The sequence below is a fragment of the Schistocerca serialis genome, chromosome 1, assembly GCF_023864345.2.
Source record: "Schistocerca serialis cubense isolate TAMUIC-IGC-003099 chromosome 1, iqSchSeri2.2, whole genome shotgun sequence".
Lineage (NCBI taxonomy): Eukaryota > Metazoa > Arthropoda > Insecta > Orthoptera > Acrididae > Schistocerca > Schistocerca serialis.
Window position 1 is genome coordinate 108599705 of NC_064638.1, and position 22521 is coordinate 108622225.

Here is a 22521-nt window from a genome sequence, read left to right on the forward strand (position 1 = left end):
TGGCGTGCATCCGTGCGTCGCTGCGGTCCGGTCCCAGATCGACGGGCACGTGCACCTTCCGCCGACCACTGGCGACAACATCGATGTACTGTGGAGACCTCACGCCCCACGTGTTGAGCAATTCGGCGGTACGTCCACCCGGCCTCCCGCATGCCCACTATACGCCCTCGCTCAAAGTCCGTCAACTGCACATATGGTTCACGTCCACGCTGTCGCGGCATGCTACCAGTCTTAAAGACTGCGATGGAGCTCCGTATTCCACGGCAAACTGGCTGACACTGACGGCGGCGGTGCACAAATGCTGCGCAGCTAGCGCCATCCGACGGCCAACACCGCGGTTCCTGGTGTGTCCGCTGTGCCGTGCGTGTGATCATTGCTTGTACAGCCTTCTCGCAGTGTCCGGAGCAAGTATGGTGGGTCTGACACACCGGTGTCAATGTGTTCTTTTTTCCATTTCCGGGAGTGTATGTGCTTGCAACATTTCGGTAAGTAGTATGTTATATGGTACTACCCACTGACTATCTATTTCCAGTTCGTCGCTGCCACATATTTGTATTTTAGCTGTGAAGCCACCGTTTTCGGGTGATCGTCTTCTGTATTTGGGATAACCATCAACTCCAGTTTGGGTGTCGTCCAGACGGCGAATTGGTGTTTAATGTCCCGCATGGTCAGTGACTCATGTTTTTCACTATTATTTCGCAGAGTTCCGGATCTTCTTGTGTACTGGTAAATTCTGCTAGGATGACTTTGTTGACATCCGAGGGATGAATTCCGTCACGTGGTCATACTAAATTGTGTGTGTAATCCAGTCCTCGTTCTTGCCATTCGACTGTGTACATCCAGCATCTGACGGTTCCAAATATGTGGTATTTTGTGATGAGTTCAATAAATCTCACTTGCTTTTGTCGGAAACTTCTGTCTGTGTCTTAGTTGTTCTTTGATTTCTGGCCACGACGAGTTGTATGTGAATGTTAAAATGTTAGAGGTCAGGTCGTCTATATTTTCTTATGTAGGTCATTGCATCTCGAGTGTATTCGTGCATGTGTCTCGGGCTGCATGTGTATGATGAGGGTAAGATTACTTTTGTTCCAGTGTCGCTAATGTTTCCGTCGTTTATGACTGAGCCTTGAAGGTGGATGTATTCTTCCGTGAGTTGTTTGTTCTGACTCAGTCTTACGTAAATATCCATTCCGCTTCTACTTTTGCATACATGTCTACCAAGAACTGTTGGAATAAACGGAGAGTGTTGAGAATGTGATTGCAGGTTTCATTGTCTCTGACCATTAAACGGTAAGCATAAAACTCTCTGGAAGTGACTCCTTCGTTCGTTTCTACGCCTGTTTCAGTTTGGATTTGTTTTACATTAAAATAATATCCGTCCTCTCCGTGCATTAATGGCTGTTGGGGGGCATCATACGAACGGCGTGTCTCTGCATGCGTTATAGTCTTACTCCTTTTCGTTGTGCAGTTATGTCATGGTTTGCCTTTTCATTGTCAACAATTTCGTCTATCTGAGGTTCATTAAATAGTTCGTGTTCTCCAGGAGGTCTTTTGTCGGCTCGAATAATAACTTTACAGTCATCAGAAATCATTCGGCCTAATGCTCCTTTGAGTATGTGTAGCAGTTGATTGTATTTGTGTAACAGCATCTGTACGTCTTCGACTAATTTTCGTCTCAGCCCACTGATATTTGCGCATCGTTGATCAGTTTCTGTTTCTTCATTTCTGATGAAATATACGTACAGAAATCTGTAGTCTTTGTTAGGTAGTGGAAGTAATGATAACATGTTGTGACATATTTGTCCTTGAACGGAAAATCAATGGATTTCATCTCTTTTTGTGTTGATCGACGTGACACCGAAGGAAGTCATTTGGAAGCAGGTGTTGTTCGCTTTTATATTTTGAAGAACGTCTTTTGATTCTGGGGATTACACGGTCACTTACGGTAAAACTTCCTGGAGAACTGCTTCCAGAGGTGGTAATAGAGTTTTTCTAAAGATGGAATAATCAACGAATGGATAACGTTCTACGAGCCGGGGCGTGGAATGTCAGAAGCTTGAATGTGATAGGGAAACTAGAAAATCTGAAAAGAGAAATGAAAAGACTCAATCTAGATATAGTAGGAGTCAGTGAAATGAAATAGAAAGAAGATAAAGATTTCTGGTCAGATGAAAACAGGGTAATATCAACAGCAGCGGAAAATGGTGTAACGGAAGTAGAGTTCGTTATGAATAGGAAGGTAGGGCAGAAAGTGTGTTACTGTGGAAAGTTAAGTGACAAGGTTGTTCTTATCCGAATCGACAGCAAATCAACACCGACAACGAAAATTCAGTATACGTACCGACATCGTAAGCTGAAGATGAAGAGATAGAGAAAGTGTGTGAGGATATTGAAAGGGTAATTCAGTATGTAAAGGGGGATCAAAATCTAATAGTCGTGAGGGACTGGAATGCAGTTGTAGGGGAATGAGTAGAAGGAAAGGTTACATGAGAATAAGGGCTTGGGACAAGGAATGAGAGACGAGAAAGACTAACTGAGTCCTGTAACAAGTTTCAGCTAGTAATAGGGAATACTCTGTTCAAGAACCACAAGAGAAGGAAGTAGGAAAAGGCCAGGAGATAAGGGAAGATTTCAGTCAGATTACATCAGGGCCAAACAGAGATTCCGAAATCAGATTCTGGATTGTAAGGTGTACCCACCAGCAGATATAGACTCAGATTCCAATATAGTAGTGACGAAGAGTATGCCGAAGATTAAGACATTAGTCAGGAAGAATCAATATGCAAAGAAGTGGGATACGGAAGTACTAAGCAGTGACGAAATAGGTTAAAGTCCTCTAAGGCTATAGATACAGCAATAAGGAATAGCTCATTAGGCAGTACAGTTGAATTGGAATGGACATTTTTAAAAGGACCATTATAGAAGTTGGAAAGGAAAAGATAGGTACAAAGAAGGTAAATGCGAAAAAACCATTGGTAACATAAGAAATGATCGATGAAAGGAGGAAATACAAAAAAATTCTAGGAAACTCAGGAACAGAGAAAAACAAGTCGCAGAGGAATGAAATAAATAAGAAGTGCAGGGAAGCTGAGAGGAAATGGCTGCAGGAAAAATGTGAAGACATCGAAAAAGAAATGATTGTCTGAAAGACAGACCCAGTATACAGAAAAGTCAAAACAACCTTCGGTGACATTAAAAGCAAGGGTGATAACATTAAGAGTGCAGCGGGAATTCCACTGTTAACTGCAGATGAGCGAACGGATAGGTTGAAAGAATACATTGAAAGCGTCTATGAGCGGGAACGTTTGTCTGATGTGAAACAGGAGTCGATTTAGAAGAGATAGCGGATCCAGTATTAGAATCAGAATTTAAATGAGCTTTGGAGGACTTAAGATCAAAGAAGACAGAAGGGATAGATAACATTCCTTCAGAATTTCTAAAATCATTGGGGGAAGTGGCAAAAGAAACGACTACTCACATTGATCTACATCTACATCTACATTGATACTCCGCAAGCCACCCAACGGTGTGTGGCGGAGGGCACTTTACGTGCCACTGTCATTACCTCCCTTTCCTGTTCCAGTCGCGTATGGTTCGCGGGAAGAACGACTGTCTGAAAGCCTCCGTGCTCGCTCTAATCTCTCTAATTTTACATTCGTGATCTCCTCGGGAGGTATAAGTAGGGGGAAGCAATATATTCGATACCTCATCCAGAAACGCACCCTCTCGAAACCTGGCGAGCAAGCTACACCGCGATGCAGAGCGTCTCTCTTGCAGAGTCTGCCACTTGAGTTTATTAAACATCTCCGTAACGCTATCACGGTTACCAAATAACCCGGTGACGAAACGCGCCGCTCTTCTTTGGATCTTCTCTATCTCCTCCGTCAACCCGACCTGGTACGGATCCCACACTGATGAGCAATACTCAAGTATAGGTCGAACGAGTGTTTTGTAAGCCACCTCCTTTGTTGATGGACTACATTTTCTAAGCACTCTCCCAATGAATCTCAACCTGGTACCCGCCTTACCAACAATTAATTTTATATGATCATTCCACTTCAAATCGTTCCGTACGCACACTCCCAGATATTTTACAGAAGTAACTGCTACCAGTGTTTGTCCCGCTATCATATAATCATACAATAAAGGATTCTTCTTTCTATGTATTCGCAGTACATTACATTTGTCTATGTTAAGGGTCAGTTGCAACTCCCTGCACCAAGTGCCTATCCGCTGCAGATCTTCCTGTATTTCGCTACAATTTTCTAATGCAGCAACTTCTCTGTATACTACAGCATCATCCGCGAAAAGCCGCATGGAACTTCCGACACTATCTACTAGGTCATTTATATATATTGTGAAAAGCAATGGTCCCATAACACTCCCCTGTGGCACGCCAGAGGTTACTTTAACGTCTGTAGACGTCTCTCCATTGATAACAACATGCTGTGTTCTGTTTGCTAAAAACTCTTCAATCCAGCCACACAGCTGGTCTGATATTCCGTAGGCTCTTACTTTGTTTATCAGGTGACAGTGCGGAACTGTATCGAACGCCTTCCGGAAGTCAAGAAAAATAGCATCTACCTGGGAGCCTGTATCTAATATTTTCTGGGTCTCATGAACAAATAAGGCGAGTTGGGTCTCACACGATCGCTGTTTCCGGAATCCATGTTGATTCCTACATAGTAGATTCTGGGTTTCCAGAAATGACATGATACGCGAGCAAAAAACATGTTCTAAAATTCTACAAGAGATCGACGTAAGAGATATAGGTCTATAGTTTTGCGCATCTGCTCGACGACCCTTCTTGAAGACTGGGACTATCTGTGCTCTTTTCCAATCATTTGGAACCCTCCGTTCCTCTAGAGACTTGCGGTACACGGCTGTTAGAAGGGGGGCAAGTTCTTTCGCGTACTCTGTGTAGAATCGAATTGGTATCCCGTCAGGTCCAGTGGACTTTCCTCTATTGAGTGATTCCAGTTGCTTTTCTATTCCTTGGACACTTATTTCGATGTCAGCCATTTTTTCGTTTGTGCGAGGATTTAGAGAAGGAACTGCAGTGCGGTCTTCCTCTGTGAAACAGCTTTGGAAAAAGGTGTTTAGTATTTCAGCTTTACGCGTGTCATCCTCTGTTTCAATGCCATCATCATCCCGTAGTGTCTGGATATGCTGTTTCGAGCCACTTACTGATTTAACGTAAGACCAGAACTTCCTAGGATTTTCTGTCAAGTCGGTACATAGAATTTTACTTTCGAATTCAATGAACGCTTCACGCATAGCCCTCCTTACGCTAACTTTGACATCGTTTAGCTTCTGTTTGTCTGAGAGGTTTTGGCTGCGTTTAAACTTGGAGTGGAGCTCTCTTTGCTTTCGCAGTAGTTTCCTAACTTTGTTGTTGTACCACGGTGGATTTTTCCCGTCCCTCACAGTTTTACTCGGCACGTACCTGTCTAAAACGCATTTTACGATTGCCTTGAGATTTTCCATAAACACTCAACATTGTCAGTGTCGGAACAGAAATTTTCGTTTTGATCTGTTAGGTAGTCTGAAATCTGCCTTCTATTACTCTTGCTAAACAGATAAACCTTCCTCCCTTTTTTTATATTCCTATTAACTTCCATATTCAGGGATGCTGCAACGGCCTTATGATCACTGATTCCCTGTTCTGTACATACAGAGTCGAAAAGTTCGGGTCTGTTTGTTATCAGTAGGTCCAAGATGTTATCTCCACGAGTCGGTTCTCTGTTTAATTGCTCGAGGTAATTTTCGGATAGTGCACTCAGTACAATGTCACTCGATGCTCTGTCCCTACCACCCGTCCTAAACATCTGAGTGTCCCAGTCTATATCTGGTAAATTGAAATCTCCACCTAAGACTATAACATGCTGAGAAAATTTATGTGAAATGTATTCCAAATTTTCTCTCAGTTGTTCTGCCACTAATGCTGCTGAGTCGGGAGGTCGGTAAAAGGAGCCAATTATTAACCTAGTTCGGTTGTTTAGTGTAACCTCCACCCATAATAATTCACAGGAACTATCCACTTCTACTTCACTACAGGATAAACTACTACTAACAGCGACGAACACTCCACCACCGGTTGCATGCAATCTATCCTTTCTAAACACCGTCTGTACCTTTGTAAAAATTTCGGCAGAATTTATCTCTGGCTTAAGCCAGCTTTCTGTACCTATAACGATTTCAGCTTCGGTGCTTTCTATCAGCGCTTGAAGTTCCGGTACTTTGCCAACGCAGCTTCGACAGTTGACAATTACAATACCGATTGCTGCTTGGTCCCCGCATGTCCTGACTTTTCCCCGCACCCGTTGAGGCTGTTGCCCTTTCTGTACTTGCCCAAGGCCATCTAACCTAAAAAACCGCCCAGCCCACGCCACACAACCCCTGCTACCCGTGTAGCCGCTTGTTGCGTGTAGTGGACTCCTGACCTATCCAGCGGAACCCGAAACCCCACCACCCTATGGCGCAAGTCGAGGAATCTGCAGCCCACACGGTCGCAGAACCGTCTCAGCCTCTGATTCAGACCCTCCACTCGGCTCTGTACCAAAGGTCCGCAGTCAGTCCTGTCGACGATGCTGTAGATGGTGAGCTCTGCTTTCATCCCGCTAGCGAGACTGGCAGTCTTCACCAAATGGCTCAATGGCTCAATGGCTCAATGGAGCACGTTATCATGATTTCATACGGCATACTCTACCTGTGCTGCTAGAACATGTGCCTTTACAAGTACGGCACAACATGTGGTTTATGCATGACGTAGCTCCTGCACATTTCAGTCGAAGTGTTCGTAAGATTCTCAACAACAGATTCGGTGACCGATGAATTGGTGGAGGCGGACCAATTCCAGGGCCTCCACGCTCTCCTGACCTCAACCCTCTTGACTTTCATTTATGGGGGTATTTGAAAGCTCTTGTCTACGCAACCCCGGTAACAAATGTAGAGACTCTTCGTGCTGGTATTGTGGACGGCTGTGATACAATACGTCATTCTCCAGGGCTCCATCAGCGCATCAGGGATCCATGCGACGGAGGGTGGATGCATGTATCCTCGCTAACGGAGGACATTTTGAACATTTCCTGTAACAAAGTGTTTGAAGTCACGCTGGTACGTTCTGTTGCCGTGTGTGTCCATTCCATGATTAATGTGATTTGAAGAGAAGTAATGAAATGAGCTCTAACATGGAAAGTAAGCATTTCCGGACACATGTCCACATAACATATTTTCTTTCTTTGTGTGTGAGGAATGATTCCTGAAAGTTTGGCCGTACATTTTTGTAACACCCTGTACAACCCGTCTCTTCCTATAGCTTAACCCAAATTTTTCCAGAATTTCGAACATCTTGCACCATTTTACATTGTCGAGCGCTTTTTCCAGGCCGACAAATCCTATGAACGTGTCTTGATTTATCTTTAGTCTTGTATCCATTATTAACCGCAACGTCAGAATGGCCTCTATCTGCCTTTACCTTTCCTAAAGCCAAACTGATCGTCATCTAGCGCATCCTCAATTTTCTTTTGCATTCTTCTGTATATTATTCTTGTAAGAAATTTGGATGCATGAGCTGTTAAGCTGATTGTGCGCCAATTTTTCGCACTTGTCAGCTCTTGCAGTCTCCGGAATTGGATGGATGATGCTTTTCCAAAAGTCATATGGTATGTCGCCAGACTCATACATTCTACACATCCACGTGCTCCATTGAGCGTAGTTAGAGTATGCCGTACGAAATCATGATAACGTGCTCCATTGAGCGTAGGTGGAAGAACATACTGACGAAACTAAAATGAGCTCTAACATGGAAATTTAGCGTTTCCGGACACATGTCGACATAACATCTTTTCTTTATTTGTGTGTGAGGAATGTTTCCTGAAAGTTTGGCCGTACCTTTTTGTAACACCCTGTATACAATACGCACAACAGTCAAGAGGGAGTAATAAGAGTGAACGACCAAGAACGAAGTGCTCGTATTAAAGAGGGCAAGACAAGAATGTGACATTTCGCCCCTACTGTTCAATCTGTGCATCGAGGAAGCAATGATTGAAATAAAAGAAAGGTTCAGGAGTGGAAGTAAAATTCAAGGTGAAAGGATATCAATGATACGATTCGCTGATAAGTCATTGCTATCTTGAGTGAAAGTGAAGAAGAGTAACATGATGTGCTGAGCGGAATCAAAAGTCTAATGAGTACAGAGTATGTACTGAGAGTAAATCGAAGAAAGACGAAGGTAATGAGAAGTAGTAGAAATGAGAACAACGAGAAACTTAACATCATGATTTATGGTCACGAAGTAGATGAAATGATGGAATTCTGCTACCTAGGTGGTAAAATAACTTATGTCGGACGGAGGAAGGAGGACATCAAAAGCAGACTAACATTCCTGGTCAATAGAAATCTACTAATATCTAATATTGTCCTTAATTTGAGGAAGAAATTTCTGAGCATGTACGTCTGGAGCACAGCATTGTGTGGTAGTGAAACGTAGACTGTGGGAAAACCAGAACAGAAGAGAATCGAAGCATTTGAGATGTGATGCTACAGACGAATGTTGAAAGTTAGAAGGATTTATAAGGTAAGGAAGGAGGAGGTTCTGCGCAGAGTCGGAGAGAAAAGGAGCATGTGGAAAACACTGATAAGGAGAAGGGACAGGATGATACAACATCTGTTAAGACACGAAGGAATGACTTCCATGGTACTAGAGGGAGCTGTAGAGGGCAAAAACTGTAGAGGAAGCCAGAGATTGGAATACATCCAGCAAATAATTGAGGACGTAGGTTGCAAGTGCTACTCTGAGATGAAGAGGTTAGCACAGGAGAGGAATTCGTGGCGGGCCGCATCAAACCAGTCAGAAGACTGATGACCACAAAAAAAAACCTGTCATTATAGCAGCAGTAACTGATTTAACAACAGCGAAAGACATTTGCTGTCTTATGTAGGCGCTGCCGGCCGCACCGCCGTGCCCTGCCTGTTTACATATTTGAATACGCATTCTTATACCAATTTCTTTGACGCTTCAGTGTAACTCAGGCCCACACTGTAATGTCAGTGTGCCTTACCTCCTTAATTATGGTAATATATGCCACAATTTTTGATGTCATATGACTCTGCTGCTGTCGATGATCCTCTCACCACAGTGAATAGGCTTTGAGTGATGTGGCCAAGACGGTTGCTCTAGTAAGAAAATGAAGAGGGGTAAGTGAGAAAGGGGGAGGAGTAGGCGCTGGACCGTTACCGACCTTAAAGGGATGGAGAGGGATGGGAGGTGAGAAGAGGAACGTATCCTCTCTGGTAGGGGGCACACAATTGCCTCAGATGTTTCTTATCACGGAAGTATTACCTTATACATGGATCGAACCAGTTTTAACCCTCGCAACATCAGCTTAGTAGGGGGTACTTGTTGTTCACGTTCTGAAATTAATGTAATCTAGTCGTTTCTTTCTATTTTAAATTTCAGAAAAAAATATTTATTTTTTTAATGAATTATTCTACTAGATTCCACACTGTTTTTAAATTTTTCGATTAAAATTAATCCAAAAATTTAAGGTTCCGTGGTAGGTGTCACTTTTCCTAGGGAAGGTTGCAATCAGTATCTCTCTGTTCAGAGCCTTACGTACAAATCAGTGTCTCTTTAAAAAAAAGTACTTTGAGAGTAAAAATGAAGACAAGAACGAAATTTGCATTTTTTTTATATTCTTTTGTGGAGATCGTAAAGTCTGATATTGCTAAGAATGTGTTAAAGGTATTTTCAGGTTTTGGGACCTGATTACACATCAATATCTCTTTAAAAAGCAATTTCTTAAGATAATTGAAAAGCACTTAATGAATTTTATCAAAATTGTTTTTAGGTTAGGCACAATATACCCCCCCCCCCTCCAGCCACACTACTCATCAATACTGAATTGGTCCATAAGATGCACGTACCTTGCTTAGCATACAGCCTTGTCCTATTCTTCGAGGACAGCCCTCTTAATCTTATCCATCGTGTGACGAGAGTTCCTGCGATACCGCAGTGCAAACCTGAACTAGAGCAGGCTACTCCATTTGGTGTTCACGAACTGACTACGGTGACCTGGAAGTAGCCTCTTGAAAAACGAAGCCATAACTGAAATGTTGGTTGCAGGCCTCTACAATAGATGGAAGGATCCTGTTCCGGTATTACACAAACCTCAAATTAAAAATAATTAGTTTCCAGTAAAATAAAAGTAATACGATAACCACCTTTCGCTTATTCATTTCCTGCTCAAAGAATTTTCACACAATCTGCATGAAGAAAACAAGCAAAAAAAATTCTTCGTGAGATTAGATCAAGACCAGAGTCTTGTTCGCCTAATTTAAAATTTTCAGTGTTCTGGTGCATACCCGGCAACCTCTTACTAGTAACATTTGCAGGCCACATTCGGTGTTTGAATTAATATTGATTTAAGCGTAAGAGAATTTTAATATGTTTTTTTCTTATAGTTTCATTAAAAATCAGCTTTAAATTAAACGGGAATAGTAATCGAATTAATGAAACGAATTGGTTTGTTTTGCAGCACAGTTTTAAAGAAAAAATTAATAAATATGTATATGGGTTTTCGTAGCTAAGCATGCATGTGTAAGCCAGTTAAACAGTTCAGAAAACAACGCAGCTTACAGAACCTGTGTAGCAACTTTGTACATTTTCTACAGTAGATGGCTTTGTTGTCGACATATTATGAAGGTTGTGTTCCACATAGCGGTTACCTAAGGACATAGAAGCCAAAAAAGCTTAAGTCTGAGCGAAAACGTTAAACAATATAGATACTTTTAAAATTTTGTTAAAAAAGTAAAAAAAGTAGCGAATGATACTATTTGCGTTGATAAAAAGAGAATTCTTGAACATGCTGCAAAATCCGTGCGTAACGGACAACTATAATTAAAGCTATTTCTGTGTGGTAGTTTTAATATCAAATGTGAGCATCAGTCTCTTCAAGAAAACCCTGAAGTAGTCGATGAATTCACGAGAAACTCTTAGCAACAACGCCACATTAGCAATCACGACACCCGTAGGAAAATAATCTGATTAAAAGTATCTGGGCACCTATTAGTGGACGTTGATGTGGGTGTCTCCACTCTTCGCCTTCATGACGGCTTCTCAGCTCTGCTGGATATAGATTCAGTGACGTGTCTGTGTGGTGGGGGAATAGCAGCCCACACTACCTCAATAGCTGAAGCCGGAGAAGGAAACTGTGATGTGTGCACGCTGAGGTCTGGGGTGGAGTCTACATCCTATCTCATCCCAAAGGTATTCCACAGGGCTGAGGCTGGGACTCTGGACAGGCCGGTCCATTTCAGGAATGTTACTGTCCTCAAATCGTTGCCTCAAAGATGCTTCTTTACACAGGATGCATTGTCATGCTGACATAATCAGTTATCGGCACTTAAACGTTCCTATCCTATACACGCTACACTAGGCTCTAAAATGTGTATATGTCATCCCACATTTAGCGTTTTCTTAAGGGGGTAGGACGTCAAAAGGGGCGACTTGGAGCAGGAGAGGCATCACAGGACATTTTAATTTCCAGTGTCTATAATTTTACAAATAAATTCATAAAACTTTGTCAGCAACAACAGGAAGGATTCAGGATTCACATTCATTGCAGTCGAAGTTCGAAAACATAACAAAATAATTTTTTTTACGTGCGAAATTTGATCATTTTTTCACTTACTGATGGCTGCATTTGTTGCTATAGGCACAATTTTCTTCATAAGTTAAAGAGATTCTTCGATGAATTTTGCACAGCATACATACCATATTCACAGGTGTATGAAACTCTAGAATTTATTTAATTTATGAAAAAACGAATGAGCTGTTATATTTTAAACTTCATGTTTAGGAAAAAAACAAATTTTATAGTTAATTACCTCAATTTTTACCACAGTCTTTAATAGATTTGGAAAATTCTAGAGTTTCATACACCTTAAAGTATGGTTTGTATGCTGTGCAAAACTAATCGAAGAATCTCTCTTACTTATGAAGAAAAGTGTACCTATAGCAACAAATACTGCCATTAGTAAGTGAAAAAATGAAGAAATTTCACATGTAAAAAAAATCATTTCGTTATGTTTTGAACTTCCACTCCTACGAGTGTGAATTCTGAATCCTTCCTGGTCATGCTGACAAAGTTTTATGAATTTATTTGTAAAAGTATAGACAGTGGAAATTAAAATGTCCTGTGGTGCCTCTCCTGCTCCAAGTCGGCCCGTTTTACGTCCTACCCCCTTAAGTGTAGTAATGGGATCACATCCTAACCATGAAAGATACCGCAACACTGCAACACCACCACCTCCGTTCTCCACTAATGGTACTACTCATGTTTGCAGGCAACGTTCTCCGGGCATTCGCCAAAGCCAAATTCTTTCATCTGATTGCCTCTGCGTTTGGTGTTATTCATCACTTCAAATCACTACTGACCAGTGATGTTTGTCCTTATCAGATCAAGAGTCGCTTGGCATTGCCCACAGAAACATGTGGTGTATGAAGAGCTGCTCGACGACTCTATGCATTCTTTTTAACTCCGTATGCACAGTCATCGTGCTAGCTGGACCCCTGGTAGCACTTTGTAGCTCACGGGCGACTCCTCCGGCTCGTTCTTGCGATTTTTTACAATCTCTCCCTCGCAATGCTCGATGGTCCTTGCCCGTCCGTACGTGAGGTATGCCCGGTTTTGGGCTGTTCCTTCGCATTTGCGCTTCACAATCGAATCACCATCATCAAAAATCGACCTGGCAGCTTTAGAATGATTGGAATCTCCCTGGCCGATCTGTTATTCAGTGACATCCAATCACTAGTCTACGTTCGAGGCAACTGAGCTCTCATGAGCAACTCATTCTGATGTTACTGGTTCTCTAGTGAAAACAAAACACTCCCCGTCTCTTTTAATACTCCCGGAACCATCTCGCACGGCATTTAGTGGTCAATTCCACTTAGGCCTCTCAACATATGTTTGATCATATAGTTTCGATGCAGAAAAAAGTCTTGGTTGCACAAGATAAGTTTATTTAATATTCATATATGACGCTTTTCGCTGATCTAGGAATCATCAGACAACCGATTGCTAATAGTTACCGAGGCGTCGAACGTAATTAAAAGTCGCATAGAACCGGGAAGTAATAGCCAGATATCCACAGCGTATGCTTCATTACATCATCGATAACTACTAGTGTCCGGGCGTCAAACATAATGAAGAGTCCCAAAGAATTGAGAGGAAACAGTCTACGGGACGTTTGATGACTGTGGCTATCTGGCTGTTACCTCCCAGTTCTATGGAACTTCTAATTACATTCGACGCCACGGTCACGCGAAACGCGTCACACGTGAAGATTAAATAAACTTACGTTGCTGTATCAATGCTACCGCGGCAGTGATAGTGTGGAATGATTGTAATTCCATCATGTAGCGTAGTTCGGCAGGTCGCGTGAGTATCTTGTTGGTAGCTGTTCACTTCACTTTAGTGAGCGTACCCACACTGGAAGTTGGTGACGCAGGGCAACTTGCATCACGGGGCATCTGATTAGATATCATTATCACTAACAGTTGGAAAATACATGCGCGAACAGCTATCCTGAGCTTGTTCACCTGGCAGTTCCACACCCACAGCATTCCTGGCTGTAGGCGAAAATCGCATCTGCTGCTTTGTGACGGCCTGCCTACTCGACTGAAAATTGAAAGTTTACTAAGAAAGTTTCATTATGAACCAATATTTATCATAAAACGCTCGTCATTGATCTTAAATTACGGCAGAAATTTTACAAACGACTGAAAAATGGTTCTTTTCATGGCCGTAACTCTAGTTCTGAATCACTAAAGTCCATTTCTCGGTGATGATAGCCGAAGTGACATAGCTCACCAGCCCTGCTTATAAACAAAGCCAATTTTTTTCCCACTCTACTACGCTTCTGCAGCGCGGATTTTACTCTCGCAAAGTAGAATAACTTTCTAAATGAATATTTAAAATCAAAGACGCAGTGTAAAACTCGCCGCTCTTCCGTAGACTCGCCACTTACACCTCTTAAATGTTTGTAAAATGCAGCCGTACTCTCCTTCTCCAAAACAGGCTGCTTACAAGTTCGTGAAGACAAGCTATTGAAGACCATCAAGTGAAGCTAGGAGCTTTTTGATCGCGAATAGTGTACACACATAATGCTGAAACAAACTTTTCTTTCCAGATATCACGGTATAAGTGTATATGTATGTGTGTGTGGCAACTTTATCGCGGAATAGTTGTACATTTTTGTTTTTATAGTTATATTTTTTTATGATTTTGGTTGGGGTGGCTTTAAATATTGTGGGCTAGCATGAGATTTTTAATTAACGTATACTGCGATAACACTCGTACGGACATCGGCTGCCCGGAAGTACGTACGATATAATATTTTTTAAACACAACGCGCGACTTACCGCCTTCTAATAAATAGTTCGCGTGAGCGCTGTTATTTAGAAAAGAAAACATGCGTTTTCTTACGCAAACTGTAATTATTAATATGGGTCTCAGAGGCTACTGGTTGTTTATGTACCAAACTACATAAAGATTAACTGAGATACTGCGAAATGTAATGTTTTTCAATATTTCTTGTTCATTATTTGCAATGCAAAACTGGAGAGAATCTCATCTGCCGTTAGACGGCCAACATTGAAACATGCTGAACTCATTTAGTGCTGTAGATTTTAGTAAATGAAAATTATCACTACTCTCTTTAACGTTGAAATTAATGAAAGATCAAAACTGAGAAGTCTCTCACAATTACATTTAATAGTATGATATGAAATTTTAATTAAATAATACAGTCAGCGTAATGGCCGACTAAATTCTGCTAGGGGAGATAAGCTCCCTGCAGTGCGAAGACCTGTAAAAACGTCGTTAATTATAATTAATGGTTGCGATCATGGCAGGTGACAACTAAGTCAATAATACACACTTTCTAATAACAATTTCTATTATATTTTTCAAAAATACAGATAAAATTATCAGACAACACTACAATGGCGGCCTACCGCTAGACGAAACAAAACAGAAGAGCTTTCAATAAAGCAATAGTCTCTGGTCATGTTCATTTTCATTACACAGATAAAAAGAGTGTTCTTTTATTTTTATATCACATCGCTGTTTGTAATTTTTGGTGGTGTTATTTAACTTTTTTAATCTTTCTTATACATCGGGCACACGTACACAGTCTTGAAATAATTTATAATTCACAAGTCGCACAACAAAAGTTTCTTTTCCCTTTCTCCAAATGTCCATTTATGTGACATACCGTCACACAGAGTTTTTAAACTTTTCGTGTGAACCGCCTCTCATAGACTCTAACGACGAACTCCAAGAAAAGCACTCCCACTCTTCGTGCTTAATGAGCAACAACTGGTTAAGCAGGCCAGTCCTACTGACTTCAACGAGCTATATTCTCCATATCTAAATATCGTTGGTTTCCTAAAGTAAACCATGAACTGAATCCATATTTATAAATCTAGCAACCCATAGTACGCCCTAACACAAACAACACACTACGAAGCAATTACCTGAATGGGACGGACGTCGGTAGATACGTACATATACAGACAAATGAATGAATCTTATTTCAGAGAAATGGAATGATTTATTCAAGAGAAAGAGCTTCGCAAACTGAGCAAGAGAGTAATGTGCTAGTCCAACACTGGCCCTTGTGCAAACAGTTACTCAGCTTGGCAACGATTGATAGAGTTGTTAGACGTCCCCCTGAGAAATATCGTGCCAAAATCTGTCCAATTGGCGCATTAGATCGTTAAAATCCCGAGCTGGTTGGAGGGCCATGCTCATAATGTTCCGTATATTCTGAATTGTGGAGAGATCTTGTGACTTGGCTGACCTAGACAGGGTTTGGCACGTACGATGACAAGCAGTAGAAACTCTGGACTTGTGCGGGCGGGTATTATCTTGTTGAAATATAAGTGCATAATGATTTGCCACGAAGGGCAACAATACTGGGCGTAGATAATCGTCGACGTACCGATGTGCTGTATTGTTGCAACGGATGAAAACCAAAAGGGTCCTTCAATGAAATGAAATGCCACTCTAGACATGACACCTGGTTGTCAGGCAGTATGGCGCGCTAGAGTCAGATTGGTAACCCTCTGCTGCCCGGTGCGTCCAGACACGTCTTCAGCCTGGAATCTCATTGACTGGAGTAGAATTGTCTTCAGTGGTATGTCTCGCTTTGAAATGAGCCAGCGTAGACCTGTCTGGAAACCCCTCAGATAGTAATGGGATACCAACCAGACTGTCACTCGCCATGCGGCCTGACGACCTAGACTGATGGTCTGCGGTCCAATTTGATTTAGTACGAGGACCTGTTGTGTTGCCATCCGTCGCAACCTTACATCACAGTGATACGTCGACGATACTCTACACTCAGTTCTGTTGCCCTTCATGGCAAGCCATTCTGAGCTTACATTTCAGCAAGATAACGCCCGACCGCACACAGCGGTAGGTTCTACGGCTTGTCTTTGTAAGTGCCAAACACTACCTAGATCAGGAAAGTCGCCAGATCTCTCCACAATTGAGAACACTTGGAACATTATGGGAAGGACACTCCATCTCGGGATTTTGACGATCTAATGCACCAATTGGACAGAATTTACGACGATATTCCTCAGGAGTACATTCAGTGCACAATAGATGCTTGCATAAGAAACAGAGGTAGACCAACGCGTTATTGGCCTGCTTAATAACTGAAGCTCTTTCTCTTGAACAAGTCATCAATTTTTTTTAATGAAATTATAATCATTCGGGTGTCTGTACATGTAGATCATATCTACTGATTTCCATCCCATTCGGATAATTCCTTTGTGGTGCATCGTCTTTTTGTCTCAGAGTGTATGTATAGTACGGACGAAACGTATAGTTAGCATGTGGCAAGATAGGAAACGTGCATTTTAATATAACCAACGTAGTAGTTTTGCAGGTGTCCATTTTTATAAACAAACAGTGTAATTTTTCGAGCCAGATACAGTTGACAACTACCACCGGAGGAGGCCAGGTAGCAAATCATGAAGACAAACACTTTTTGTGTGATGCAACAGCTGGCTTCTAAGCGTGTAGTAATCACAATGTAGCCCCCGTCTATCATTCTTCACGTTGAGAAACACGTCTCATATGAGGATATCTTCTGTGTAAATTGCTATACGTGGCGACGAAATGTCCAAAGATACGTGCATGCGTGCATGGTCTTCCTCTACGATTTTACCCCCCCCCCCTACCCCCCCCCCCCTACCCCCCCCCCCCACTCCCCGCGTCCCCGCACATACACACAAATTCACACGCACATACACACACACACACACACACACACACACACACACACACACACACACACACAGGTTTGACACAAACTTCTTTTCTCTCCATTTCTCTTCAGTACCTCCTTATTAGCTACGTGATCTACCTATCTAGCCTTCAGCATTCTTTTGTAGCACCACATTTCAGAAGCTTCGATTCTCTCCTTGTCTACACTGTTTGTCGTCCATGATTCACTTCCTTGCATGTTACACTACATATACATACTTCCAGAAAAGACTTCCAAACGAATCTATAATATAGGTTAACAAATTTGTTTTCTTCAGAAATGCTTTTCTTGCTGTTCCGAGCCTACACTTTATATCTTCTCTCTTTCAGCCATCGTCAGCTATTTTGCTGCCGAAACAGCAAAACTCATCTACTTCCCTAATCTCATTCCCTCGGTATCACCTGATTTGAATCTACTACGTTCCAGTACCCTAATTTTGCATTTGTTGATGTTCATCCTATATCCTCATTTCAAGACTCTCTCCATTATGTTCAGATGCTCTTCCAAGTCCTTTGCTGCTTCTGACAGAATTACAATGTCATCGGCAAACCTCAAGGTTTTATTTCTTCTCCCTAAACTTTAACTGATTCTCCTAATTTTTATTCGGTTTCTTTTAATGTTTGCTCAACGTATAGATTGAATAACATCTGTGATAGGCTACAACCCTGTCTCAATCCCTTCTCAACCTGACTGCTTCCCTCTTATTGCACTCGACTCATAACTGCTGTCTGGTTTCTGTACAAGTTGTAAATAGCCTTTCACTTCCTGTATTTTACCCCCTGCTACCTTCAGAATTTCAAAGAGACTGTGCCAGTCAAAAGGTTTCTGTAAGCCTGTAAATGCTATACACGTAGGTTTGCCTTAGCTTAAGCTACCGTCTAAGATAAGTTATAAGGTCAGTATTGTCTCACATGTTCCCCCATTTCACTTCACTAACGTCGGCTTCTACCAGTTTCTTCATTCGTTTGTCGAGAATTCCTGTCAGCGTTATGCAACGATTGCTTATTAAAATGATAATTTGGTAATATTCACACCCGTCAGTAACTGCTTTCTTTGGAATTGGAATGATTACAGTCCTCTTGAAGTCTGTGGGTGTTTCACCTGTCTCACACATCTTGCACTCCAGATGATAGAGATTTGCCATGGCTGTCTCTCCCAAGGTTGTCAGTAGCTCTGACAGAACGTCGTCTCCTCCCAGGGTCTTGTTTCGACTAAGGTCTTTCAGTGGTCTGTCAAATTCTTCTCGCACTATCACGTCTTCCATCTCCTCTTCAGCTACGTCCTCTAACATTTCTATAATATTTCTTTCAGTCACCTGTCCTTTGTATAGGCCGCCTATATACTTCTTCCACCTTTCACTTCCTTTCTTTTCTTAGGACTGGTTTTCCATCTGAGCTCTTGACATTCTATATGCCCCAAATATCCTGTTGAACTTCCGTCTGTTACACACGAGAGCCGTCTTCCATACGATACCCAGCTCATATATTACGTCATGATCTGACATATAGTTAAAATTATTAACATTTTTGGATGTGGTATGTAATTAAAATTATTAATATTTTCTACGGTCGTGACGGACCAGTATATTGACCCTGGAGCAGCGTGTATGGAGGACCAAGACGAATAGCATGATAAAAGAGCGGTTCTCAATACAGGAATGAGGAAAGGCGAATAACAATGAAATTTGCATGTAATTTTATATTCTCTAACTCAACTTCTCGCTTGTTAGTATTACGCTCCTCACACATGTAAATACGAGGGGCGTTTGAAAAGTCCGTGCAAAGTCCAAGAGTTGGCATTACCGGCACGTATCGAGGTCATGTTAAGTTAGTAGCATCTTTGGAAAGAGCGCACACCAAGTTTCAGCCATATTGGTCTATTTCTTTGTGTTTGGCATTCGTGTGAATCAAGGAAGTCGAGTGGTGGTAAAAAAATGGACGAAAAAGAGTTTCGTGTGGTGCTTAAACATTACTTTATGAAAGGCAGCACGCCTTGATAAACATTACGGTGACTCTGCACCTCCGACTAGAACAGTTTATAAGGGACTTCAAAATTTTCGGAGTGACCATATGGGCACAAGTGATGCTGAACGTTCTGGACGCCCTGTGGAGGTTACGACTCCAGATCATTGATATAATCAATGATATGGTGATGAATGACAGAAGAGTTACGTGCGTGAGATTGCTAGTGCTATGGGCATCTCGAATGAATGGGTACGTAATATTTTGCATAAACATTTGGACATAAGAAAGCTATCCGCAAGATGGGTTCCGCGATTGCTCACGCTTGACGAAAAACGGAATCGTGTGAAGTGATGCAAGGATGGTTTGCAGCTGTTCAGGAAGAATCTGCAGGACTCTGAGCGTCGTTTCGTCACTGTGGATGAAACATGGATACATTACTATACTCCTGAGAGCAAACAACAATCTAAACAATGGGTTACCAAGAGAAAATCTGCACCAAAAAAGGCGAAGACCATTTCTTCGGCCGGAAAGGTTATGGCGACTGTCTTTTGGGATTCGCAAGGGATAATCCTCACCGACTATCTGGAAGAGGGTAAAACTATTACAGGTGCATAATATTCATCGTTATTGGACCGTTTTAAAACCGAGCTGCAAGAAAAACGCCGGCGATTGCACCGCAGAAAATTCTTTTTTCATCACGACAATGCACCAGCACACACCTCAGCAGTTGTGATCGTAAAATTAGTGGGAATAGGATTCCAACTCATTTCGCATCCCCCCTATTCTCCAGACTTGGCTCCCTCGGACTACTATTTGTTCCCCAATTTGAAGAAATGGCTGACGGGACAAAGACTTTATTCAAACGAGAAGGTGATTGGAGGAACTAATAGCGATTTTGCAGACTTGGACAATTCCTATTATTCGGAAGGGATCAACAAATTAGAACAGCGTTGGACGAAGTGTATAAATCTAAAAGGAGACTATGTCGAAAAATAAAAAAGGTTTACCCCAAACACGTAGGTAGTTTTTATTTTTGCACGGACTTTTCAAACGCCCCTCGTACAAGACCAAATAAAAAATCAAATCACGTAACTACAGAAGTACCTTTAAAATCAGTCCCAATCATTACTTCTGTGCAGTGTGCTGGGCCACGTTCCCGCAATCGACGACGTGGTCGTCATATACTGCGCCAGCAAACACGCCGTCAGGGTGCTGCTCGAGGGGCTGCGGCTGGACCTGGTCGCCAAAAAGAGCCGCATCCGTGTCGGGGTGAGTTCTGGCCTGTTGTATATTGCAGCTCTTGCGCTGACGTAATTGCTTTCATCGTAATTGTATTTTGCATTACAGTACGTACCGCCATCCCTGAGAGTTACAGAAATTTTCTGTGTTTTATGTGAAGTTTCAGACTGGCCCTTCAGACATGCTTAGCATAAAACTGTTTCCATTTCCAGCGTTGTTGTTGTTGTTGTGGACTTCAGCCCTGAGACTGTTTTGATGCAGCTCTCCATGCTACTCTATCCTGTGCAAGCTTCTTCATCTTCCAGTACCTACTGTAACCTACATCCTTCTGAATCTGCTTAGTGTATTCATCTCTTCATCTCCCCCTACGATTTTTACCCTCCACGCTGCCCTCCAACACTAAATTTGTGATCCCTTGATGCCTCAGAACATGTCCTACCAACCGATCCCTTCTTCTGGTCAAGTTGTGCCACAAACTTCTCTTCTCCCCAATCCTATTCAATACTTCCTCATTAGTTATGTGATCTACCCATCTAATCTTCAGCATTCTTCTGTAGCACCACATTTCGAAAGCTTCTATTCCCTTCTTGTCCAAACTATTTACCGTCCATGTTTCACTTCCATACATGGCGTACTGTGTGTAAACAGTTTGACGGATTTGCCCAACGGTTCGTCACTTCTGTGGAAATGCAAGGTGCTACCCAAAATTTTCCAAGAGAAGACTCAGAGAACATACCTTACTTCTTAATTCCCGCCATCCCCTTAAATTAATGCCGGCCGCGGTAGCCGAGCGGTTCTAGGCGCTCAGTCCGGAACCGCGCGACTGCTACGGTCGCAGGTTCGAATCCTGCCTCGCACATGGATGTGTGTGATGTCCTTAGGTTAGTTAGGTTTAAGTAGTTCTAAGTTCTAGGGGACTGATGACCTCTGCAGTTAAGTCCCATAGTGCTCAGAGCCATTTGAACCATTTTTGAACCTTAAATTAGTTTCCTCGTGCTTGAGTGAAACGCTTCCAGCCTGCTGGCTGAAACGTGTTCAAAATTAGTTGTGATTTCGATTGAACCTCTTTATGGAGTCAAAACACCACTCGCTTAAGTTCAGTTTCATTTTGTGCGGGAGCAGTTATTCACGAGGAACTGGTTCAGGTAAGCAGGGTAGGTGGGGGACAGTTGTCATGTTTTTTTGCTAGTAATTCCCTTACAGTGGGAGAGATGTGCACAGTTGCATTGTCATGATGCAGGGACCAGTCCTTGTTCTCCCATTTTCCATGTACTTTGCTTCTAACACCTTTCCCCAGTCTTCTCAAAACATAGCAGTACAGCTCCCCAGTGACGGTGTGACTATGGTACATGGAAGAAATTATGGGCATTTCAGTGAATGTAAAAAAAAATTCATTAAGGCTGACTTGATGTTGGTGCACACTTGGCGCGCTTTTTGGAACGCGAGGGGATGATGTCTTCCACTGCGAAGACCGTTGTTCTATTTCAGGGTTATATACTTAAAATGCAGTAACGTAGAGGAGTAGGCTCAAGTTTAAGGGATTAGTCAGAAAGAATCATGGCACAAAGAAGGGGAATACGTAAATACCAAACAATCAAGAGATACGTTTCTAGTTCCCTGAGACTGTAGATACTGCAATAATAAATAGCTCAGGAGGCAGTTTAGCTGAAGAGCAATGGACGTCTCTAAAATGCGCAATCACGTAAGCTGGAAACAAAAAACGCAGGTCCAAGGAAGGCGATTGCTATGAAACCCTTGGAAATGGAAGAAATCTTTCAGTTGATACACGGAAGAAGGAAGTACAAAAATGTACACGCATATTCAGGTATACAGAAATACAAATTACTGAGGAATGAAATAAATGGGAAGTACAAGGAATCGAAGCCAAAATGTCTGCATGAAAAGTGTGACAAAATCGAAAAAGATACAATTGTCATAATAACTAGAAAAGTTAAAAACAAGGATGGTAGCATAA

General features: G+C 42.1%; 1 protein-coding gene across 1 annotated transcript in view; it reads left to right on the forward strand.

Moving 5' to 3' along the window:
- LOC126462791 (dehydrogenase/reductase SDR family member 11-like) overlaps positions 1-22521 on the forward strand; it is a 154647-nt gene that overhangs the window by 90185 nt on the left and 41941 nt on the right. Inside the window, exon 4 of the mRNA XM_050096099.1 lies at positions 20447-20576. Within this exon, the coding sequence (XP_049952056.1) occupies positions 20447-20576 (130 nt within the window). The remainder of the gene's footprint in view (positions 1-20446; positions 20577-22521) is intronic.